Source organism: Strongylocentrotus purpuratus, unplaced genomic scaffold (genome assembly GCF_000002235.5).
Source record: "Strongylocentrotus purpuratus isolate Spur 01 unplaced genomic scaffold, Spur_5.0 spur5_scaffold_6, whole genome shotgun sequence".
In the NCBI taxonomy this organism is placed as follows: domain Eukaryota; kingdom Metazoa; phylum Echinodermata; class Echinoidea; order Camarodonta; family Strongylocentrotidae; genus Strongylocentrotus; species Strongylocentrotus purpuratus.
Window position 1 is genome coordinate 57,078,366 of NW_022145612.1, and position 26,499 is coordinate 57,104,864.

Consider the following 26,499-nt stretch of genomic DNA (forward strand, 5'->3'; position numbering starts at 1 on the left):
TCTAGCTAGAAATGTATACAAAGGAAGTATTCAACAAAAATGGTAACTTTACACTTTATGATGCAATAAGTATATCTATGTTCACCTTAATGCACTGAAGCTATATATACCAGCTATAGCACTGGGTTTTTGATATACATTGAGCAAATGTTCGTAAATTATTATATTTTTGTAAGGAAGAGAAAGGTGCAGAGGGGCCTATTTACAATATTGACTTGTGACAAAATGAAAGATGGAAGATTTGACTCAGGAATGTATTATTATATAAAGGTATACCGTGTACAAATTTTACAAAGACATGAGAAATATCTTACATAAATGCACATTCTTGTTTCTAAGAATGCCCTTACATTGACTTTGAATCATGAAATAGATCCAAAGATTATTGGCTGTCAAAAAAATTAGCAGTTAAAAACGTAATTTTTAAAGACAACAATTTCTAATTTTCACTATATAATCACCTGTTAATTCACATCTAAACATTTAATTTATAAGATTTTGTCTGTGGAGAGCAATACAGAGAGCCCATATTCAAATTTAGAAAAACCTGCCTTAACTGACAGCCATATTAAAACCCTGCACAAGTGTGTAGATTTAGTCAATTGATTTAGGAAACACCACATGTCAACCTCTTAACCTGTATAAATTACCACCACTCTGCAATGACAGTACAACAAAATCTCCAAATTCCCTTTTTGGGGGGTACCAAAATTGAAATGATTCCTTATTCTGTAACATTTTTACAATAGTTTATATGGCATTTAGAGGTTACAGTAAGCCTTCCACAAAAAAGAGGAGAAAGTTGAGCCAAGTTTAAGTTTGGTCACTTTCAAGAAAATAGGCCATTGCTGACTATTTATTACAATATATGATGTCATGCTTCTGGTTATCAGAAGACGATTTGTTTGTAATTTTCAAGATCCCATCAAATACAACTACATTAATCAAATGGTACTGGTTCAGTGGTAAACTACCATTCAAAACGTTTCTTAGAGGAAATGGTTATTGAAAGAAAAAAGATCATCTCAGTGGTCCGTCGAATTAAAAGAAAGACATGATATTTTCATATTATACTTTAATCAATAATATTTTCTCAATCCCTTCTCCTCTAAACAACAGAGAACCTGCATCTTAAACCTACATTGTGTGTTCTTTCCTTTATACAAATAAAAAGAAGCAAAAAAATCTTTGAACAAGTCACAAGGAAATGTATCAATTCACGTATGGCCAAACATCCAACACCCATTACAACTTGTATCATTTGGCACAGTCAGTCAGTCAGACAGAAGATATCAATACTTACAGACATATATGAAAGTACTCTAAATATTTCATGTTGAAACGAGAATAAATTACTTCATTTACTATAGAGAAACAGATGTAATGGATTATTATTATTATTGCACAATGCAGTAATTAACTAAAAGTACCAGTAGGTTATGTATTTCTTATATACAGTTTATTTCAGACAAGACACAACAAATAAACAAACATTCTATTTGAATTGAAAAGATTAAACCAATGATATCAGGAGTACCTTTGAGATCATAATTACAAACAAACATATATTTGAACCTGAAGAAACAAATTGCAAGCGTCTTTGATATGAACTGTCTTCTAGAAAGTGGAAGAAAATGTATGCATTTCATAATTTTCTTCCAGAATTGTCAATACTTCCATTCTCTGCTCCTGCAACTAAAATCTGACTAAATCAAAATCCTGTTTTATAAGTAGTACTATGTATATAGTGAATTACAGTGCTACCCAAACTGGAGCTTTTTAACCAACAAAATTTCATCTGGAGAATCTACATTTCATTTGTTGAGAGCCAGAAGGGCATTAAGTCATGTATACGGAGAGAGATAGCACCCTTTCAGCTCTGAACAGATGATCTCTCTATAATTGCTGTTTCTGGTGCTTCATTACCATAGCTAGCTATCCAATGCAAAAGAAATACGATCATCAATTAGCCAGATGTGGTCGTTTTGTTACAACGTAACTGTTAATGTGCCACTCTTTTCCTCTGAACTACTGGAACATTGTCTGTCAAGAGCCAGAAGGAAATTAAAAGTCTTTGAGTGAACGCCCTTTATGCTCTCAAGCGATGAAATCATGTAAAAAGAAATGAACAGAGAATGTGTATACAATGAAAAGAGACAATTCAAACTTAGCCTAATGATTCCTTGGAGTTCAAATGAAATAGTATTAAAGTAATCACAAATCACCAAAGATGCTTGCAAAGGTTTTCTTGAGGTTCTTAAAGGTATCTTCGTCTTCTGTGGGCGTCGCCCTGGCCGACGATGACGCCTGAGACCCTCCAGCTGTTGCGTTGGATGTGGATGTTGTGCTGGCGGCGCCCAAGGACCTGACGCTGTTTGGGGTGTGGTTGTTGGAGGGCCTGAAGGGAGTGGTCTGGGGGGAGGTAGCAGATGGGGAGTGGGGTGCAGAACGAGAGATGCTTGGAGCTGGGCTGGTGCTCAGCAATGAGGAGGAACTTACTTTTGTACTGTGGTGGTGGAAAGAAAGAAAGAGAGAGAGAGAGAGAGAGAGAGAGAAAAAGTGGTGGTAAAGAGATAATAATTGTAAGTTTGATTTCTGTTGAATATTGTATGAAGAGTATTCAGCAAAATCATACCTAGAAATGTTTACCATAGCTAACATCTCATGTGAAAGTTCTGAGCTTTTACTGTTCTTCTTCTCCATCAGAAAAAACTCTCCTTTAGATCTACCAAGGCTTTAGAATTAGGGTTACTATTATACAAATTCACAATATGATTGCAATTATTGGCAGAGATTTGAAACCCAACACCTCTCAGACAGATAACAAGATATCATAATTGTCCATGTTTAGTATGGAAGCCTTGTAATCTGCCTGGAACCACTCTCAGTGTTCTTAATAGGTTAAATAGTGTCAACATGAGCATAATAATTTGTACAGGATTCATTTCCTGCCATGGCACTAACATCTTTTTGCAAGACATTAATCTGCCTTTACCACAATCGTCACAGGTGTAGTACGTGGATGCCTGTATTTCATTTATTTATATATTTTACCACTTGTAATTTGGAGCACCCTTATCAGCATGAGTGCTGTTTTTCATTGATGTTTTTAATTTGCATGTTACAAGAAATGAATATTATTACATATTATTACATGCATTGTTCAATGTACATGTACGCTGACACTACATATCTTGAATGATACTGACCTGATGGTGTTTTTGATGATAACAGCATGCATCTTCTGAATAACAAGCTCTGCTATTGCTTTCCTATCATCTTCTTGTTTCTCACCCATTAGACACATGGAAGAATCATTCACCTGAAACAAAAGAAATACATCAATAAAAACCAGTCAGTTATGTCCTGCTATATTTACATAATCATTTATACAACATGATCAGCATCATAATCAGCGTCTTTATTAATCATTATCATCACCTCATCATCATTATCAATCTTACATTCTCTTACTCCCCCTTTTCATAATCATCTTCCTTACAATTTTTTAACAGCACCTTCATGACTACCATAATACCATCCTTACTATTATCATCATAATCATCATCACCACCACCATCATTTTCATCATCATCACTATCCTCCTCCTGACCTTCTTCTCCTTATCCTCACGCCCTCACCTCAATGATAAAATCCTTGCCATCCTTAGTATGTATAGCTTCCACTGTGACAATATCCATTCCTCCAAACAACTCTGCAGCCTCGTCTATCCACAACTTGAACCTGAAAATAAAAAATAAAATGGCAAATATTAATTCATTTATCTTTGCTCTATTTTACTCTCCTTATAGAGAGGTAAGATCAAATCTCTCTCAATATCAAAGCTTTAAAACTTGAGCGACATGGCCCTTGTTGCTTTGGTGTTTGCTTGGCCAACAAACATCTTTTGTCTTACTATGACCTCACTGAAATGTACTACATGGCTGTAGAGCACGCGTTGGATTGCATAATAACTGGGGCAGATTCATTTAATAACAAAATGCTGAAGTTATGAAAGCCATGGTGCATTATCAAAAACATACAAAAGAAAGCAAATGTCAATTTAAGCTGAAGAAATTGGTTGGATAAAATTGATATTTCTTCACAAAAATGATCCCATTAAGTTAAGTTGAGATCCAAAAGGGCATTAACTATATGCATATTGTAAGTATATGAGTTAATGGTCTTTGGGGTCTCAGCAACCATATATATATATATATATATATATATATATATATATATATGAATAACTGAGATTAAACATGATATTAATCTCAGTTATTCAGAAAAAGGAAATATAAATGTGTGTGTAGAGAGAGAGAGAGAGGGAGAAAGAGATCTTTTGTTTGTTTAGAGGCTATACCCTAGACATAGTATACTGCTGTGAAGTAAGAAATGAGATAACATTTCAGAGTTCAAAAAATGTTTCAAAAGTATTTTGATGAGAGGCTGTTCTTGACATATCACGTCTGCATTCACGTCATCGTCTTTGGCTGTTAACAAGATTTTTAAGCGGAACCTTTTCTTGGAAATGAATAAAACCTCAACTAAATGGATACTTATCATGAGTCATAAGCACTCATCAGAGACAATGTTCCCACCCTCCCAACTTCCTGAGCAGATCAATATTATACATGGCATGTACTGGTTGCATTCATGTTTGATTGCTATGCTGCCCTCTGTGGCAAGACCTATACAGTCGGACCTAGGGCTTCTTCATAGTCTACAAGTCCAATAGGCCCTTTTGTCCTACTTTGATAGTAGGTCAATGGTCATACAGAACAATTCAAACAAATTATATTGGACTACTGTAAGAACATGGTGTAAACAAAAATAATTGTTCAAATAAACCAGAAACAATGTGTACTTCTTGTTTGTGTATGATTACAAAGTTGCAACTTTTTTCCTGTCCCCCTAGTACATGAAATGCATGATTGCACAATGGTTATGACCTGCGTGTGCATTGAGTAACCACCCTAAATATGCATAAGGAAATAATGCATACATTAATTAATTTGAACAAACTTATTCCTTGAGTTATGTTAAAAGATGTCAGGGGGAACGTACAGTTAGATAGATAGATAGATTGCATCATTTTTACGGAGTGGTAGCAGATGGATGGGACTATAGAGGGGAAAAGCGAGAAAGAGAGAGAGAGAGACAATTTATAAGGAAAATTTCTGATTATGAGACCACTTTATAATTGATCCCACAATATGCAAGAAAGTGTATAGTAGTTGTAGTAGTGGCTATTGGTGTTTTGCCAAAAAATGCCCAGGCACGTCCAATGTTGCCCTCTCCACTGCCTGTATACATTGCTTTCACTAGATCATTCTTTTCTGTTCAGGAAATCTGAAAGGAACCTGGATGATTCCCCCTTGGCACTGTGCCAAAGAGGTGATGACAAGTACCTGGGAATGAAGGAAGGAGGGATTGAAGGAAAAACAGATAGAATGAGAGAAGGAAGGGGAGAAAGATAATTGGGCTCATTAGCCCTATTTCCATTAGTAGGCAGCAGAAAGCTGGAAAGTAGTCTTTTGCAGGACGTTTTCTCCCTTTCTTTCCTTCGATCTCTTTCTCCCTCTCTCTCTCTTTCTTTCTCTCTCTGTAGATTTGTAGCTAGTCTTGATCTTATGGTAAATGCACAATACATAATCTATGATTCAAACAACTTAATGAACATTATTCATTAAAAAAAAACATAAGGCCTAAATGGAGCGAGTAATGTTTGTCTATTCAATGATGTATTGGTGGCTATGCTTTATTTTCATGAATGTTACATTTGCTTTGATCTTGAGAAGGCCTCATGGACCACAAGCTAACCATATTTGTTATAGCACCTTGGATAAGGGATTGGAAAGGGAGATGATGAGAGACACTATGACATTGATCTAAATTACCTTTGAGGGAATAAATTTCATTTAGTAAAGTATACACAGAAGGAAATGGTAAGGAAGAGAAAAAAAAAAGGTGTGAATATAGACATTTTATTTCAGAAAGAGAGATAGAAGGGGAGATAGAAGGGGAGAGAGAGGGGAGAGAGAGGGGAGAAAGAGAGAGGGAGGGAGAAAGAGAGAGGGAAAGAGAGAGGGGAGGCGAGAGAGAGGGAGAGGGGAAAGAGATAGGGGAGAGGGGGGGGGGGGGGAGGGTATCTGAAGCATTTCATAAAGCACATTAAATTGCCCATTTTCCCCCATCTTGTCCCTCAAGACAATCATGACAAAAGAGTTGATGACAAATTAAAAGCCCCCAAAAACTATGGGTAAAAAAGCAGTGCATTGCAGCAACCCTATCTATGACTAAACAGGGTGCAAATTAGGACGTCTAGTGCCATGGTCTATATTTAGGAGGGCAACTCGCTTTGATTGGTGAAAAAACAAACCCTCAAAGACACACTGATCATGTGAAATATGATCATGATACAACACAATGAAATCATCTAGTATGTCAGACGTAGACAATTATAAACAACAATTGTGATCACTGTTCGAAGGAAGACAGTCTAGATTTTAAATGAAAACAGTTATGCTTGTGAAAGTAAGCTAAATTGGCTAATCCCCTCTCAAATTAGAGCTCACATGATATTTATTCAATAACAAAAATAACCTGTATTTTCACCCTCCCCTTTTACTGGTAAGTTACAGGCATATAACCTGAACAATTCTTTTTTCTTTCTCCACAAAAATAGAGAAACTTAAACATTTCAGCAATACAAATTAGATAAATTAGACTGGCAGACCTATGATTTTTGGAAAGGATGGGGTGGGCAGATAAGCCATAGCTATTCTAGGAACAATTTATACATATAATGCCAACGTCAAAATTGTTAATAAAATGTATATTAGATCAAATCAAATACACCTAGTTCTGGTTGAGGTTGAATGATAATCCAAATATACTGCAGCTTATGAGAACAATGGAGGGGGTAGTTGAACGAGTCAACAGTATCTAAATGAGACATGTTTATAAAAAAAAATTCATATTTTTCTTATTGAGTTAGCAACCATCATCTTTGAGCATGGGTGGCTGCAAATGGCTAAAGCCTATGAGATGAAGGGCCAAGGAACATCGACCAAGAAACTGAAAATGTTGATCTTGCAGGTCTTATGGGCTATCTTTTGACAAGATAGTCACTCTCAGACTGAATTAAGCCCATGCCACCAATGTCGGTCTTACTTGAAAGTTCAGGAGACCGACATTTCATTGGACTGATTTTGTGAGTCTCATGGGCTATCTGTCTACTATGATGGTTGGATATCCTGGCTGTAGATTGTCTTGATGGAGGAAACTGGTTACATCTTGGCTGGTGTTATATAATTAGAATTCTAAATTCTAAATTCTTATGGTTGGCCCAAAAAAATCAGTGGGATTGAACGTGAGTATCATCAGGATTAGTAACCAGTGACATAGGACCTACATGTAACTTTAGATTAGCGAGTGAAAAGAAACCTGGACACAAATGAAACAAAAAGTAGGGCCTCGCTGTGAAGGTCAATCCTACACCCACCCCTCCCCTTCATTAACCCCCCTCCTCTTTGTAACCCCCCTGTCCACCACCTGCCTCTGAGTCACACTTGACCTCTACCGGTACTCTATATTCTACCTGTCCTACTTTTTTGCTGAACAACATTTCCCTCAGGGCCCAGACTATCCAATTGTTTCAACCCCTGGATATATATCTTATGTCATATCTGAAGGAAAGGGGAAGATCTACCACACATACATACTACAATACAGTAAATTTAAATGCACACCCTTTCAATGAAAGTCCTCTTGACAACTAAAAAGCTTTCCAGAGGGTTGTCTGACATAACACCTACAGTATGCAAAGTGGATTCCATCTTTAGAGATGTCATTGTGCAGAGTTGGTGAAAGAAATGGTTTGTAAGCAGGGGTTCATTAGAGAAACATACATAAATTGAAATATGTTAATAAACCGGTCCATCGCATATTGAGCTAACTAAATTCTAAACTTTAACCTTAAAGGCCATCTGTACTAGTGTAAAGGAGGGATTAGACCTCCCTGCAAGGTCACTGGACAAGTGGTTATCTCATCAACTCAGCTCTCAAATAACATAAGAAAAAGAGGATCATGGGGACCAATGGTCACCAATTAGGCATTCTTTGTTATAAAGAGGGTGCAAGAAGCTACGAGTAGTGCAGGGGGGCTTTAAACCAACCTACTGTAAAGTCCAATAATAACCCTGACTCTATATCTTTGATGAAATAAGCGCAGAGCAAATGCGATCAAAGAAAGAAAAGAAACTCGCTAGAGCAAATATGGGACCCCCGGTCAGTCTTACCTGCCGTTCATGGGCATCTCCTCCACTACAGCAGACCCTGTGTTGGCTTTCCAGTTCCCAGAAATTGAAGTCCTCCTGAAAAAAAAGATGTAAAAAAGCAAAATAATTCATTATCATCCTGTTACTAAAAACTCCATCATTCAAAATTGAGAAGGGATGTATGTAATTGTGTGAAATGTTACAATATGAAAGTAATATATTAAGTTTACATAATCATATGTATTGAAGAGATGAAAGCAGTAAAGAACAATAGAAGTCATATTGATGTTTTCATTATGAACATCAGAAATGGCCTCAGAAATGTGATCTATTTCAATGGCATAACTGTAAATATAGAAGAACAAATTAATATTTTTACAAGACTGAAAAATCTCTTCAAAAAAGATTCTTGATAAATATGAGATGTAATTTTAAAGGTATTTGAAAAAGGGTGGTAACTCTGATATCAAAATATCAATATCACCTTTGAATATTTATAATACTTTCCACAACATAAACAAATAAAAGTTTGTATGACTCGCACCCTATCAAGTGCTTGGTTCAGTATATATTCTAAGACTGCATCTAGGTTAAGTAATTGAGACACTTAAAGTGACTCGGTAACATTGTTGAATGTTGATCACAAAAATGTGTAATTTTTGTATAAAATGCTATTTATTATATTCCTTCTACTGTAATCACCCTATAACAGGCAAAAATCCTGAGAAAATTCTCAAACAACAAAGATATTTATGGTTTTCTTTGAAGGCGTCACTGTGCAACACCCTTTAACAGTGATTTACATTAAATTCTCCAAACCATTTTTGAATTTTCCCAACCATTTTTCCTTGAAAAGAAGACATAAGACAGGCTTTAAAAAAATCTTTCAACACTTAAATGGCTGGAATGGTATAAAGAGCCAATTCATAGCTTTGTGATGATTTACATTCATCTAAAATGTAATTAGATTGTATTAATATAGTTGGGAGAGATAAGGAATTGATCAGATCAGTTAATACCCAATTTTTAGCATTAATAATGGTCTGTTTTCACTCAAACTTTCAGATTATCATTAATTGTACATCTAGCATTGATGTAACTACTTTGGAACCATTTCTCTCATCTGAACAATGTTACCAAGTCCCTTAAAAAAAAATTAAAAAAAACTATATTCTTGAATATCTTTATTATCATCATGAAAAAAGGAGGTACGTAATCAATTTCTCCCCTATATTTTATTTAACCCTTATCCATCCCCATTCCCATTAAAGATTATTTAAAATGACAGTGAGGTTGTCAGTTTCACTACCCACAAATTGGTCTTTTATAATCTGATCTCTGTTCTTCATGGCCCAAGGGTGATTATTAGCCAGAGGCAAACCAAGCCTAGCTCAGACAGCTGGTCACATCAATGTTAGAACCTCATAATACATCAGGGCAAGCTAGTAAGCTTACAGTCAATTTCAAATGGCCAATATACAAATAGCAGATACTTTTCCAGACATCCATGACTGTTAGTCAATATTTGATACAAATTTGTTAGCATTTATTACCTGGATATAACTTTTTTGCATTGAATAATACTCTATTCTCAAAAAGCAATAAATTTTTTACCCTTTTTAACAAACTTTAATATGTAACAGAACTGGTATTCGATAGTCGAAATTCACTCTCATCAAAGGTTTTAGTTAACTTATTTTAAGTCTAAATCCAATTAGACGTAAGCTGTTTGAAAGTCTTCTTGAAATGGTAAACTTTTGAGAAGAAAAAAATCCATGTGTATTAAAATGCATTGATGGATGGAAATGAATAGAAAAGAAATCTCAAGGTAGTAAAATTTGTTCTTTACGTCCAATCATTTCATGCAACAACAACAAAAGAAGAAGAAGAAATCAATCAAGAAATTAAGCTCTTAATTTCAAAAACTGCCCTTTGCGACCGACCCCAAAATCTTACATCTATGGTCTGCTTTTTATCAATATTTTCTTTTTACTGATTTTTAGAGAAAAAAATGTTTGATAAATTAAAAATATGTATGAGAGCATTCAAAACTGAAAATATCAGCCCAAAGAGGGGAAAAAAAAAAAAAAAAAAAAAAAAAATATATATATATATATATATATATATATATACACATACATGCCAACATTTGAAAATCAGAAATCTGTACAAATTATGCTATTTAAAAAAAAAAAAGAGGAACAATCCTAACTCTCCTATTCAATACTACAGACAAATTTGTACAGGAAGAGGAACACCTGCATTAAAATGATAATTATCTTCTCCCAAAAAGAGGAATGTTCCTCTTTAATCTGAACAGTTGGCATGTATGTATATATATATATATATATATATATATATATATATATATATATATATATATATAAATATACAAAAAATTGACTGACAGACCCAGATGCTGACACCTCAAGGGCAAAACAACACCTTTTTTTAAAGGCCTAATTTAAAGCCACATGATAAGTATTGGGTAAAACGAAAGAAAAGGGAAGAAAAAAAAGTCCAGTGAACTTCTCTAAATTGATGTTTTTATTGTTGCCACAGCAACATAACTACATTTCAAGTTTGCCACGTTTGAGGTAGATTACAGGTTGCTTTTACCCCAGATCGGTGCCAAGTTGATGAGAAAAAGAAGAAGATAATTTGGAAAGCCCTGGGAATTCCAGAATATTCTAGATGCTGATCATTGACATCATCATTTCTATCAAAGTCACCTCAGTAAGAGATCCAGGGGTGGGCATGAGATGCATGTGACCCTTCCCCCCTCCCCACCCCTCAAAAATGCTAACCTGTCATATAGATCAGTAAAAATGGCTCCTTGAATGTGCCCCTCCCCCATAGCAATTAAGACACCAATGGTGTCTTAAACAAGTGCTACCCTTTCCTTGTCAGAGAATCTTGAAGTAAAAGGCACCCCCAAATCTTATCTCTGGCCACAAAAGCCTGTCTTTCTTTGAAAAATCAAAAACAGAGTAGATATTATGTAACCCATTGCCCACAGGAACAATAGGAAAATTCAGTACACATCAGTGTAACAATGTCTCTGTCAGAATGTACTATGAAGAAGAAAAAAAAGATTGCCATAACCAAAACTTGTCTGGTGTCTTGCAATACCATATGAGTTCATATATCTTTAACTTGACCGTGTCATGTCAAAGTACAATAAGATGGTCATTACAAATAATGGTCAGGTGTTACAAAATCTCTTTGTACTATTTTTTCATTCAATTTATTGATAAAGGATACTATATATTGCAAAGTGCAAAAGTTGTGTGTTGAGATTCCAATAGTTCACTGCATACATAAAATGTTTGCAAATCTGGACCAAAAATCTATGAAAATTTCTTGCACACAAATAATCTTATTTATAGTAGTCTATTACTGCAGAGAGAACAAATATGCATATAGAGAAAGGGACTGAAAGGGCAGATTTTTTTTTGAATAGATCAGAAAATGTCTTGAAAATAAGTTTGTTTACATTGCAGTTATCATTCAACTCTAGCAAGAAAAAAAAAACCTCAACCAGAATATAAACTGAGCAAAGTGCAGAGAGATAAGAACTTTTTCAAGATAACGGTAGAGAGAGAGAAAAGCTTGAGAAAGTGATGAGAGAACTTTCCTAATTGAATTATAACGGGTGTACCTGTGTACCCCTAGACACCTGTAGATGGGTCTCAGTCAGCACCCATTAGTGCCCACATTGTCCCACATGTCCCTCAGGTAAATGGGAAACTCCCCACAAACTTTTCTTCAGTAGCTCAAACTATACTCAGGTAAAACCAGAATTGTGATTTTTCTTTTGCTCTGTTTAAATCATAAGAGCATATTGTTTTGTAGGTTTTGTGTGTCTATGAGTTTGGTTCTCATCTTCGCTGTCTGATGTAGATATTAACATGTTGGTAGTGAGGAGCTATATGCACATGGTTCCTTATAAATACAAAGTAATCTACATTCCCACATTGGTTTTAAAAGACAGGTTTGCCCGTGGTGCAAGAGTCGGAAAAAAAAAATTACTGTACTAAGTTTAAACTGTGCATGAGTCAAAGACAAAATAATAAAAACAATATCAGATTGACGGAGAGGAGAAAACGGATGTATAAAAAACATAAAGGTGGTGAAATAGACAGCAAAAGAGAAAGGAGGGACTAACAGGGAAAGAGAGAGAAAGAGAGAGAGAGAGAGAGAGAGAGAGAGAGAGAGAGAGGGGGGGAGATAGAGAAAGAGAAAGTTAGAGGGAGAAGAGAGAGAGAGAGAGAGAGAGAGAGAGAGAGAGAGAGAGAGAGAGAGAGAGAGAGAGAGAGAGAGAGAAGCAAGCACTACAGGAGCAACAATAAAAGACATGCACATGATATTTTTAAAAGATGGGCCCAGATATTATCATTGCATCAACATTAAAAAATCCGGTTTGACCTGAAGATGCTGAATTGTACCTGCCCTGGTTTTAACCCTTCTAAATCTTCAGCTCCTTTAGATATGTTGAAGGTTTTAAGGAGGGACGGACCTGGAGATTGGACCCACAATGAACCCCTCCTCACACCCCCTGATACTAAACTACAGCTGACTACAAAACAGGATCTAGTCTTTATGTTTAGGCATTATCGACTTGTTAATCTAATCTCATGGAAGAGACAGACTCTTTCTCACTTTGAAAACTAAACATATTGAGTTTATTTCACACAATTTTGCTAAAGTTTTTTTTTAATTATCCATGGATAATAACCTGAACTATGCCAACAAGTTTTGAACAACAATCATAAAATGAGCTAAATGAGCCTTCAATAGTTTACTTGGGGGAGGGGGGGGGGGGGGTTCCAGCATATGGCATGGAATGAGTTCGTAGGTGCAGACTACTTTAAACATACTTTTTAACATTTTCACAAGATCATGAGAGAAGCCAGAAAAATTAATAAAGTTTACAAAGTAAGGAAAACAAAAATGTTTATGAAAAATTATAACCTTTCCGTAAGGTTTTAGCCTCTTAAATCATTGGTCAAAAGGGAATTCTAAATTGAATTCTCCATAGTAACATATATGACCAAATCTACTGGTATCACCGCAAGTTCCAGTTTTGATCTTGTGCACAAAGCTGCAAAAGGTCTGATTATAGAGGTTAGATATCACTGCCATATCATGTGACAATGAGACCTAATTCAAACCTGACAGAACAAAAACTTCAAATAATAATTTTCAGGAAAAAATATATGACAAGGGCTACTTCCAGGGCAGTACCAAAACCACCCCTTTTCCAATGACACACAATGCATAAAATTTCCCTTTTAAGCTTTTAAATCTTCTTTTTCTTCAAAACATTACAAGGAATCAAACTTTCCAGAGAGAAACAACTCTTTTGGCCCCTGGGAAAAGAAGAGCTATCAGATCTTTGACTGCTAGTCTCCTTCAAGAGCATAATTGATTTCTGGTTTCTAAAAAAAGTCATAAAATTTCATCAGATGGAGGAAACTACAAAATAATGATAGTCCTGAAAATAAGAAATTGGAATAAACACCGACTACTTTAAATTTAGGTTACATTTCTTGATAATTTAGGAAAATGTGTTACCACAAATATATGTCACTTATCTAATCATTAAATTATTAGAAGAAGATGATACAAAAACGTCCTGATTCTAGACTAGAGCACAATGTCACTATGTCATTAGCTCATCCTTGTGTTTTTGGGGGAACAGGCCTGGGACAAACCCCAGGGATGAGAGGAGGGGTGGAAGAAGGAGGGGGGGGGGGTGGGTACATAATTAATCACAGCTGCTATTCTCAGAGAAAGTTTGACTCATAAAACCTTAACAGTAGATGTCATAGATGTCGTCAGTTTTTGTTCCATCAATTTTCCCCCCCAGTGTTTATTAGCAACATTCTCATTGGGCTATGCTCATTGAAGAAAACATAACTTTTTTTGCGGAATTTGCGGATTTGAAAATTCATCAAATGATGAATCCTGCAGAAGATTAATAACAAGTTAACTCAATCTTTGTAACTGACAGCTACCTTGGTTCAGAGATACTATAAGACAAGCTACTTTGAAGACACTTGCAAAAACTTTCAAAAAATAAACCTGAGGTAACTTCAGTAGCCTCATGAGTCATGCATTACCTTTTGAAATGTGTAAACACAACATTTAACAACATTATCTCACAGCCTACTCTCATTTGACAAGAATTCATAAGTTACTTAAACATGGGATTTAAACAAAATTATAAGAAGAACTTCAGATTATGATTTAATGTACATTTTATTTTATATTATCCTGCAAGATAGGCTCATAAACATAATTACGGTCAAACAATTCTTCAGAAAAAAAAATTAAAACAACCATAACAAGAAATGCAGCACAGAGAACAGTTAATTTTGCTATGATTAAAAACTGTTTGCTCATATACTGTTATCATCTGCTACGAGAGCACAGAGTCACACCGTTGTTCATTTTGTGCCCTGATAGGCAACCACCTGACTTTTCATAAGACGCAACCTACGTTCTTATTTTGGTCTTCTGATCATGACCGCGAACCTCCAAGAGTTCCTGTAATTTACTACTAAACCGCATCAATGGCCGCCCAGGGTTGCCAAAAATTCCCCCCTCCTGCCCCCCTCACTCTCTTTCTTGGGGAGAAAACTCAAAGAGGAAATTAGTCTATCAAATAAGACCCATGACTTGTCTTGAATGACATTCACATATATTTTAGAGAAGGGGCCTCTTGCATGAAAGCAATTAAAAAAATTGCACTTCTTTAAATTCTGAATTGAGACTTTGAAGTCGTGTTAAAATGCAAAAATTTAAGCATATTAGCACCTATTGTTAATTTTGTTAGCTGTCTTGGTTAAATTACCTTAACAAAAAGTCTCTGATGGCTAAAAGAAGAACACAAATTGTCATAATATTCTCTTCTTTTCCGAAAAATGTGCTATATTTTCATAATTACAATGTGTTCAATTCTATAACTGGCAGCAGACTAACCAAAGCACATGTCATATTTGTTCCATTTCAATTGTAGAATGAATTAAACACTTTTACTTTCCAATTTATAAAAAACATAATTTATTCCTTATCTTGCTTTAATATATTATATACTGCTAATCATTAAACTAAATAATGCTGTTTGTTACAGAGGTAATCTGAATAAACAATGATTTGCTGTCTGTGACTTGGACCAAAGTGGACCTTTACATATATCAAATTATAACCCCAAAATGTACCAGTCTTTGAATAATCAATTTCTAGACATTGACATCCAAAAGGTTTTCACACTGTCCTTAATTATTACAACATTGCATAATCTTATATCCTTATTCCTTCTACTTCACATCACCAATCAAAACAACTTGATAAGAATATGATCGCAAAAACTTTCACAAAATAAACCTAATGCAATTCTGATCGCCTTGTGCATCACTATTGAAATGTGTGAAAATGACAATGAAATGTTACATATCCAATTATAATAGCTATAGGCAATAAGTTAAGGTACTAAAGTTGTCCTTAGCATGATTTCATAGCATTTTTTGTGATTGTATTGATATGGCATTCTTTTACAAAATGAGATATAGGTGAGATCACCTATAGGTTAAATGAGGTTCAAATGTCCACATATGTATGGTGTTAAGAGCCATCATAACCAATGAGAAGTAAAGGAACATAACAACTCTTTTTGCAGACCAGTCCCGTGAGGTTATCATCACCCTTTTCCTCGGACATTCAGATGACACATAGCTCAAGAGCAAATCAAATTTAGTGAGTAGATACAAACAGTGTCATCCTTCATTTGGTCAATCTCTTAACTCTCTTTCCTGTTTGCTTATCGTCGATTTGTTCCCAGCACGCAATCCAGGCTGTACTCTTATCCCCGCATGGGTGGGAGGAGGGGGTGGGGGAGGGGTTGGGGGTTGGCAGAGGGGTGGAGAGATTTCAGGAAGATAATCGTGTAGTTTGTGCTATATGTGATATACGTACATATAGTATCATGCAGGTGAAGTATGGGCACTAAATCACTAATTCACTAGTCATTTTCCATCATATATATATATATATATCAACGTAGCACTATTAAAGATAAACTTTAGTACTGGTAATGCGATTGCATTGTGAAAGAAAAGGTGTGGAAAGGATCAGAAACAGTTGATCATGTAGCATGTAAGTATTGGTGTGCACTGCAAGGTTCTGGAGTCATCAAAATCATAATAAATTTGACCAAGTCTTGGTAAAGTAACAAGTACTCACATAGAAAGCTATATATGGGACAACACACATGGTGTCGGGGCGAGTACTACCTTGATTTCCTTGCCTTTCTATGCTCATTACTCAGCCAGTATACATTTTCTTCCAAAATTGTTTGGCACATGTCATTTATTTGTAATCTTGAACATTCAGTGTAAGTTTCGTTTGATTATGTGAGAATTATTTTTTATTTTTTTACCAGTACTGGAGTTTATCTTTAAACATGTCACCTTCCATAAATCAATTAAACTTTGACCTGAAGGATGTGTAATGTGTTATTATATCCCAAAAGAACAGTGGAAGTAGAAAGTAAAGATTTGATATGATTTCCTTCAAATGAGAGCATTGTAAAATCAACAGATTTATCACAGAGATGGTAAATTGAATCGGAAAACTTCCTTTAATGCTTAACATAAACATCTTGCACTTTCTTCTCCAACTCTGGCTAACCATTATAAAGCCATAACTGGATAATATCAATCAGACAGTCAATTTGTTACAAATTAGCTTTGGATAAATGCATCCCGACACTTACCACCTACTCAAAATGTAAACCTTCTTTTCTAAGATTAAGTGATAACCCCTAACAAATTGTTATCAAGATCAGATTGCAATAGATACAAATTGTGGCAAGATGTCATACCAAAATAAAATATGCATTTCTAAAGAGGAAAGTGTTGTTGGCAAGATGGACAATCCTTAATTTGGATTAGCAGAAACCTTGGAAGTATTTGTATGAAGAACAGGAAAGTGGTTTATCCCAAAATTACAAGATCGGACATTCTTAACCTAAGGATGACCTTGTTTATTCTGAACATCTTGTTAACCATCCCTAGCTTTTCCAGAAATCATGTCCATTAGAAGAGTTTTTAAACGATGCACAGGAAAGTCTAATTGCCTCAAATTTGTTTTCATCAACGATCTAAATACCTTGTCACATCTTGTTTAAGCATTCTGGGGGTGTCACGTATTGTGTGCTTAATTACAAATGAGGCCTTGGGCAAAGTTTTCTTTTAACTATTGGAGCCAGGGGGTTACAGATCTAAAGTTTTTAACAAATGTGTTTGAAATACTAACATCTCTTTAACAAGACAAGAATGCTGATTACACACAAGATAAAGGCAACACTATGCCTTTCTTGGTTATTGAATTTTAGTTTCTACTTTAAAAAATGAGTGTAATTTGCATCTTCAATATTCTGTTGTTAATTTGATTTTCATTTGTTGAAAATGTCAAATTATATAGAAAATTTGCATTAAAAAAACCACTAGCGCTAGTGTCAATGATTTATATAGGTTTCTTGAATTAAAATGAAGTTATTGATATACAAATAAAACACAAATGTGAGTGCGTCATGGTCGATGCAGCGCATGAGGGTATTCACTATGGTGCAATGATACTCATGAGGCATAGCCGAGTGTATTTTGTGCCATTATGAATACCCGAATAGCACTGCATCGCCATAACCTCACGAGCGATAACCCGTGTATTATTTGTTCTATAAAATGGGTCAACAATCTTACGTAGCAAGGCCATATAATAAGATGTCTCCAGCTACCTTCATCTATGGTTGTTATCGCCAAAATGCACCCCATGCAGATGGTACCGTGCATATAGTAAAAATAATGCACGCTTACCCGATTTATTTGACGCTTCTCATTGGCTACATTCTTGAACCCATTTTATAATATCAAATACCACATAATGTATAATATGGATGGTGGGATGAAACACTACCTCATCTATTTGTCACATTCTCCTGTTTCGAATTTGGCTTCTCGCATCAAAATGATCCACTATATTATTAAAACCCTTTCATAATATTTTGTATAATTTTATTCTGTTCAGATTGCCAGTTAGGGTAACTTCCCAACATGGCTGAAGGGATGATCTGAAATAAGTGTAGTTTCTATAATTTCTCCCCCCCCCCCTCAAAAAAACAAAAAAATATATAAGAATAATCCTTTTCTGCCTAGAACCAGAGATAGTTTTATTGAAAGCAATATAATTGTTGATATAATATCATATACCAAATAGAGATAGTTAAGAAGGAATTCATAGCAGCATTGGCAAAGTGTGGGTTGATCAAATCATAGAGGAGGTGCTGGCATTGTGAAGGGGAGGGTGGCATCTTTTTTATTCTATGGATGAAATAAAAATGTACAAGGTTACATATTAGGGGGGATGTGGGAAGGGCATCCTTCCATGGCCCCCACCCTCTTTAATGATGGGGTACATGCCCGTGTGACTATACGTTCACCTCTTATGAATACATGACAAACACAATAGTCAGAAGAGAAGATAATCAATCTAATTAGCAGACCAGACTTACTTGAAAGCCTTGTAGGTGTTGCCAATTTTCTGCACTCTGATGTCATATTGGGCGTCCAGGAATGATTCTGTAGTGGCGTAACAGTTGGTGATGGCGATGACACTGCCAATGTCTTGGAAGTCTTGATGATTATCTACCTTAACCTGAAGCCAAGAAGGAAATCATAAGACACAATTCATAAACATTAATGTCATCAAAGTTAAATATCTGTTTTTCACACATTGCTATATTTCAAACAATAATGACAATAATAATAATAACCACAAGGTGCAGACACTTAGAGAATTATATAACAGTGTAAGGATCTATCTATCAAGAGGTTAAAAGAAAACCTTAGCCCAATAACTCCCAACTCCACCTCTTACTTATGAGAAAGTTTTAGTGGCGTTCTCTGAAACCCATTGAATTTTTCTCTACAAGGCCAATGACATATCACTTATAATGATAACTATGTTCCTTATGTCTACTTGTTTCTTCTACTCATCATTGTGATTGAGAAGGCCAAAGAGATATAAAGTTAGACGTGTTTCAAGTAGCTTTCTTTATATCAAAGATTTTGTAAAGAAAGAGAGAGAGGGGGGCACAACTCTGAACATATAAATCCCAACAACACCCCCCTATACACTTTAAATAATAACAGATTCAAAATAATGGGTTCAAAATGGGAGGAGGTGGTACTGGCTGGCTGTACCGCAACTTATATCTTCCAGAGTCTCTGCGATGTTTTAAAGTATGATGTCTGAGGAAAGCCCCTCAAAGAAAGTGGGCCATAATCATGGGACAATGATCATTCTGCAGATATTTTGTTCAAACTGATCATCCTGAGTTGAAGATGCTGCTGTTACTATGTCACTTTCAATAGCTGCTTCAAACCCATCCAGGAAATTGGATCTGACCAGAATTTATCATGGATTTGGTACTGTGGGGAGTTTCCATGGTAACAGTTTGACATTCGAGTTTCACAACTCAGTATCATGAAGTTATTCTTAGTCAGTAAGATGAGGCACAGAGTGTGGCTGCAACATTTATGGTTTCATGTGTAGTCATGAGTAGTCTTTAGAGCTGAAAATGATTGGGAAATTAGGGCAGAGTACAGCTAAAACATGTCAAAAATTTCCTCACATAATAGAAATAGAAATAGACGTATGAAATTTGAATTCAGAGTATCATTTTTACTAATTACAGGAATCTAATTTACAAATAGGAAGACTGTGCTAAAAATGTATGTCATCCTATTAAAGTACTGCTTCTTCCTTCATACACGTTATAAGAACACCCATATAGGTGAAAAGTCTGTTTTATTGTACTAAGAACAAACATATATATCTATATATTTGTTATCTTCAAAACCCCACTTAATCCTTTATGGGAATGAGATGTGACAATATCAATCCTTCAGAGTCACCCAAAGGAAGCCTCTACTGATCTCAAAACCACCCTCTGCGGAAGACTGAGCCCATCTCTCTCTCTCTCTCTCTCTCTCTCTCCCTCTCTCAAAATCATTTTCTTTTGCCTTCTCCCTCCCTAGAAGTGTCGTGGTCAAGTGGATATGTCACCTGACTGTGGATCACAACGTCCGCAGTTCAAGTCCTGACGCAGCACTAATGTCCTTTGGTAAGATATTAATCTACATGTGCCACACTCAACCTAGGTGAGTTAAATGGGTACCTGGCAGGAATTAATTCCTTGAAATGCTAGAATGCAGCAATAGCAGCTAGGCTAAAGCCGGAGTATTTTACCAAATTAGGAAGCACATAGAAACGTTTAAATGTGATATGCGCTATACAAGAACCAATATCATTATTATTATCATCTCTCTTCTCTTTATTTCTTTATCTTCATTCCTGTTCTTGTTCTTATTGTTCTGCTTTCTCCCCTCAGCCTCCATTGCACCCTCTCTCTCTCTCTCTCTCTCTCTCTCTCTCTCTTTCTCTCTCTCTCTCCCTCTCTTTCTTTCTTTATCTCTCTCTCTCTTTCTTTCTCTCTCTCTCTCTCTCTCTGTCTGTCTCTCCCCTCTCTCTTTCCATCTATTGATAATAATCCTGGGAGCCCAACATGTTGAAGTTATCTAATAACAAGCCCCAAAGTAGATCCAATCTATTTGAAAACATCTCTAAAAACACTATCTCTCTTTCTGTCTTTTACCTGCTCTCCATTCAATCTTCAATTATTTTCTCTTTCACTTTCTAGTCCCTATACCACCCCTCCCCCTCTCCCCTCTCTCTCTAACTTACTTAACTGGGAATGCACATCTACTGAAGATGGTCAGGACATAGACCCACCTTCAATGGTCACTATACTCAACAATCATACATTTTCTTTCAAAATAATTTGACAAGATCTAAATGTTATACATTTAATCAGTAGGTGATAATTGTGTTAGAATTTACTTTTGATTATTATCAGAACTCCAATTGTAATACAAAGCAAGTAAAATACCTTTCCCATTCCTGCGTGTGCATGGCCTATCTTGATGACGACAGGAAACCGAGGGGTAGTAAGCTGAAAATAAATACAGAAAAAAGACAATGGTTACACTTAAATGAAAACAAGGGTTATAGAATCCAACAAGTTTCATCTGAATAGAATAAATAAAAAACCCTCACATCCCTTGAAAGATAATGGTGACATTCGAAATAATCATAAGTCATCAAAAGATTTGTAAAAGAAAATTGATGGTACATTCCTCACTGTAATACTAATGAGTTCAAATCACAGTTACTGTAGCTATTAATTCCTTAATGAATGTTTCAATTTCAATATGTATATTTTTTGTTAAGAAAGAATGCTTTTGTTTCGTAATTCACATTACAAACAAAAACATAATAATTACATTTTTTTTTACATAGGGTAACAACATCTAATCCATGTTCATTGTGTATGAATTGCATACAGATAGGTAGAGAGGAGAGAGAGAGAGAGAGAGAGAGAGAGAGAGAGAGAGAGAGAGAGAGAGAAAGGGAGAGGAAGAGTGGGGGGGGGGGGGGGGCAGAGAGGGGAGAGAAAACAATTAGTGTGAGACTGAGAGAGGTTAATGAGGGGAAGGAGGGAGAGAAATAGATGCATGTAAAATGGATAAAGAATAAGACTGGCACAGGGGAAGAGAAAGAAGGTAGGAAGAAGGGAGAAAAGCCATGAAATCACAATGATTATCTCAAAATATATTGAGCAATTAATGAATAGAAAAGGATGTTTAGATTAGAAATAGTGGTTAGGGTGAAACATACAATTCTCAAGATGCTTCAATTGCATGTCTATATACAGGTGAATACATTGTGTATACCACACACTCTAAGACAGATTTTAAAGGCAAAATAATCTGTTGTAAGCCAGAAGGGGAATTGGTTCAATACAAAAGCATATTACTTAATGAACTTAGGGCTCTCAGTAGACAAATTTATCTTCTCGTAAAAAATGAAAAAGAGAAGGAAAACACAGGGGTGTTACTTCAGTCTACCAAATTGAAGATTGGGACGTTTTCACAATCACCACACACACAATTGCCAAACTATTATGTCTGAAACCATGTATGTCGTTAACTTGTGTGAAAGTATGTGAATTAACACCTCTCATCTTTTCCATTCCAACAACAACTTCATTTAAAACCACTTACCATTAAGGACTGTCACATATCACCAATGAAAAATGATAACCATAAAATTGGTCTTTGTAGAAAAAAAAGCATTGTATATCTATGTTGCTAACCAGTTTTACAGAGGCTGTCCTGATATTCTAAGATATGATACCTCGTCTACATAGACCAGTTTTATTGATATCTTAATAGGTGATATGTGACTTGCTCCTCAGCACATATGATAAGTGAATAGTTTTTTTGTAATTTTACATGATGGTGTTCACACTTCTAGTTAATGCTAACCTGGCTTCCAAGTTATTCAAATTTTTACCACCCAAAATAAGTCCTAGAAAATTAGACTGTTGTTGATCTTCATCATTATTATTGATGGAAAGTTTTATAAAACAGTGCCCTGGTATACCCCCTGCTTCATAGGAAGTTCATTGGTGGCTAGGGTAAAGTTTATAAAGTTTATAAGCATTGAAGCAAGACAAACTGTAAGAAACTGAGAGCCATCTTAGAGTGCCAGCTTGTATCATTCAACACATGCCTTTCTGACTCTGAACAGATCACTCTACAGAGATTCCACTTTTACAAACACAAACTACAAACTACATCAATAATGCAAACATTTAAAATGTTTTACCACTGTTCTTTCATCTACAACGCAATCATCTTGCTTTAGTTAACATTAATTAATTTTAATTGTTTGAAAAGTAGAGGTATTGATTTAAATAGGAACTCAAATTGTCTTTATATTCATAATTTGTTCAATGCTTAGTCTGTGTACAAAACGTTAGTAATGATAATCTGTACAAAATACATGAAATAAATATAATATTTACCTTTCCTATTTTAACTCTTTTTATTAGCCTCAAATCAATAACATTACCTTAAACAAACATCATGAGGAACACTACAAACACAGCTCAATGTTGAACAACATTTTTCACAGAATGATAACCAGGAGAGGGATTGGGGAGACAACAAACTACAGTGGTGAAATTCTATGGGTTAGATAAACTACTTCCATCTCTCTAAATACACAGATAGAAATACAATGATGCAGTTCTGATATCTAAAATTGGTAATCATTTCTATCAGGAAATATAAAATACAGGGGTTGAGAAGAACATAAAGATGGAAATCTTTGGGATGGATCGAAAACTTCATTCATGTTCAATACAGAGATAGGAACATGTTGATGCAGTTTTTATCTTTCAATATGTTTTACCATTTCCATAACAGCTTGCAAGAGAATGGGTGAGACAAGGCGAAGGGGGAGGGGGGGGGGGGAGTATGCATTTGGTTACCTATTTTAATTTCATCTCATAACGATGAGAATGAATTTATGCAGCTTTTAAAAGTTTTGGAGGAAAGAACAGGCAAAAATACAATGGATGGAGAAATCTATAGGTTGAAAGATCTATCATCAATCTTGTAACACTATAATGCTATGATCATTTGTAATATGGGATGAACATATTATCATCTTCTGAGACCCAAAAGGTCATTAACTCATATATTTTATACACTATCAACACCCTTCTGGCTCTCAATAGAAACTTTCATCTGTTCAGAGCAAAAAGGGTATCCTTATAGCTTTCAGGAGATGATATATCAAAAGAGGAAAAGGTATGGATTGAAGAAAATACTTCCAATCTTTGTAATATATTCTATGGAGTAAAAGGAGAAGAGAAAGAAGTAAAAGGATAAGGAAAGAGAGAATGAAACAAGCAGAAACATTTCATGAGTACTGTTCAGGATTGTGAGAAGTCTAAAAAATGTACCTATTCTACAAACTTCACCTTAACTTTTCACAGGACTTAATACCAATTTTGTTACATGTTTTATAGGGTATCATTTCACAAAACCACGACAATTACAAGTTCACCAAAATAACCATGAGATGTGTGTTGATTTGAATCCACACATTCCAAAGGGATGTCTGCAAAGTTTGGCAGTTTCATGAAACAATGCAGAGAACTCCACTAATCCCAACAACTAATCAACATCAACTATTTTAACTGCTTCAAGAACAAATACATCGAATCACTCTAATCCATTTGGGGAAACATCAAGCAAGACTTATTCAACAATATCACTCTCATGTTAACATCATACATCAAACATTGGACCAGCTAAGACTATCTAAAACATTGCACAATTCAACAAAATGAATGATTGCGGATAGCGATATTGCTATTATTGGCAATATTGAGTTGAACAACTGCAGAACTGATGAAAGGTGATGATGAAGAATATGAACTGATAATGATAATTAGAAGGGGTGGGGTAATTAGCTGATGATAGGATGTGGGGGGGGGGGGGGGGGTAACTAGCTGATGAAAAGAAGGGAAGGGTAAGGATGATGGTAACAAAAAAACACCGTGCCAGTGAAATGTCAAATTATTTACCATGCCCGTGTAAAATCCAATCGCCTAGATGCAAAATGCAAGTGATGGACAATAAAGAAACATGGAAAAAAATAAACATTCACAAGTGAATACAACATAAGCCATGAAAAAAATGAAATAAAGCGATAAAGAAATAATACAAAAATAACGTCTTATCACCTGCATAACGTGTGCTCTGAATTGACCCGATTTTAATGTCTATCAGAACAAAGAGATGTAGATGAAAGGAAGGAAAAGAACAAAGTATTCAATTTGAAATCAATGACAGATATCGTACAAATCATACAGTGTTTGTAGAACTAACATGGTATTTGATTGATCAGAGTCACATGAACAGACATCAGACCATCACTCATACACAACAAAAATTAAGATCAGCTTATTTTGCATATTATTTTCTTTATATTAATTTATTAAGTTTGCAAAAAAAAAGGGTATGCTTTCAGTTTGACAGGGTGAATTTTTAGATATATCAACTCAGTTTATCAATATCAATATGAATTGCCTTGCCTGTAAAATATGATTCAAATCATATTCACTCACACAAAATACAACTCATGAAGGCCTAGGGAGAAACAGTATCACACTAATAAATCCCATTTTATAAATAAACATCTAGGTATAAACTAGATAACTGTATAAGGAATCAATCACCAAAGAAATAAAAAGTGAACTGTACAAGATAAGAACTCATCCCCAAAACTAGCAAAGTTGATAATATCCAGTCCATCTTCTTGACTGTATCTCTATGCAAGAGTCACTCTTCTCATGTTTAACATACATGCATGTATGTCACATAGTGAAACCTGAATATAAAGACTATGCAAAGGTAACTACAGGTGTGATCTTTACTAGCAGGTGGTGTTACCCACAGGTTGTTTTTGTACAGGTTTTAATGAAAAATTCTTTCCAAGGGAGCAACAACAAAAACAAAAACAAACTAGAGAGGTGGCCACTAAAGCAGATGCAATTTTACCATGTTTTGTTCACAACAAAATCTCAGCTCATTCTACAGAGATTCAAATTGGTAAAAATAATCTTGAGACAGAAATATCGAAGAAACAAAAATAAGGAGCCAAAGAGAAAGAAAGAAATGGAACACTTTGCCACGCAGGCACGCACAGACCCCTGCCGGGTTACACGTGTATAAATGAGCATCAGTAGTCGTTATCTCGTCAGGGACCTCGTATCTACCCACCTGGAATTTCCTGGGAAGGGGGAAGGGGTTCGTTAGGAGGGGCAGATCGGACTCACTCACAACAACAAGACCCCTCCTACCATTATCCTTTACAGTGTAACATAATCTTCTTTTGTCCTTTAGAATTGTACAACTCTATTATTTTGTCAAACTTGATGATACAATGTGAGTAAGTTGATATTCAACTGGTATCAAAGGAAAAAATGAATGGAATTAGATGCAGTACATGTGTCCTAGTGGAGTTTAAATACTTGACTGAAGATGTGAAGGTTGTGGGTTCAATACCTGGCAAGGCACCTTTGGCCTTTAACAAGACATTAGTCATAATTTTCCACTCTCAACACAGGTGTAGTAATTGGGCACTTGGTATTTATTCCTTAAAATACACTGTTCACTGGTAGTGGATGCCGGAGCTAAAGCAGTGGTAATAACATACACAGGCAAAGAGTGCA

At 35.4% G+C, this 26,499-nt stretch overlaps 1 protein-coding gene across 2 annotated transcripts; it reads right to left on the bottom strand.

The window, feature by feature from the left end:
* LOC100889955 (synapsin) lies at positions 1-25,059 on the bottom strand. 2 transcript variants are annotated; one of them, XM_030973571.1, is made up of 7 exons: positions 25,009-25,059; positions 21,298-21,360; positions 18,859-19,001; positions 8,304-8,378; positions 3,642-3,744; positions 3,210-3,322; positions 1-2,506 (listed from the first exon to the last, which is right to left on the bottom strand). In XM_030973571.1, exons 1-7 carry the CDS (start codon positions 25,012-25,014, stop codon positions 2,215-2,217), a joined length of 795 nt encoding a protein of 264 aa, XP_030829431.1. In that variant the 5' UTR covers positions 25,015-25,059; the 3' UTR covers positions 1-2,214. The 2 variants fall into 2 exon arrangements, with proteins under 2 accessions (XP_030829431.1, XP_030829432.1); XM_030973572.1 differs by lacking the exon at positions 25,009-25,059 and adding an exon at positions 24,850-24,891.
* Between the last annotated feature and the right edge of the window lie 1,440 nt (positions 25,060-26,499).

What these genes read in the sequence shown, in the direction of transcription:
- LOC100889955 (XM_030973571.1), bottom strand. An exon ending in AACACCTACAAGGCTTTCAA is followed by an intron (nt 8,379 to 18,858) that starts GTAAGTCTGGTC and finishes CTTTTTTTTCAG; the next exon opens with GAGGACTTCAATTTCTGGGA. An exon ending in ATCATCAAAAACACCATCAG is followed by an intron (nt 2,507 to 3,209) that starts GTCAGTATCATT and finishes CCACCACCACAG; the next exon opens with TACAAAAGTAAGTTCCTCCT.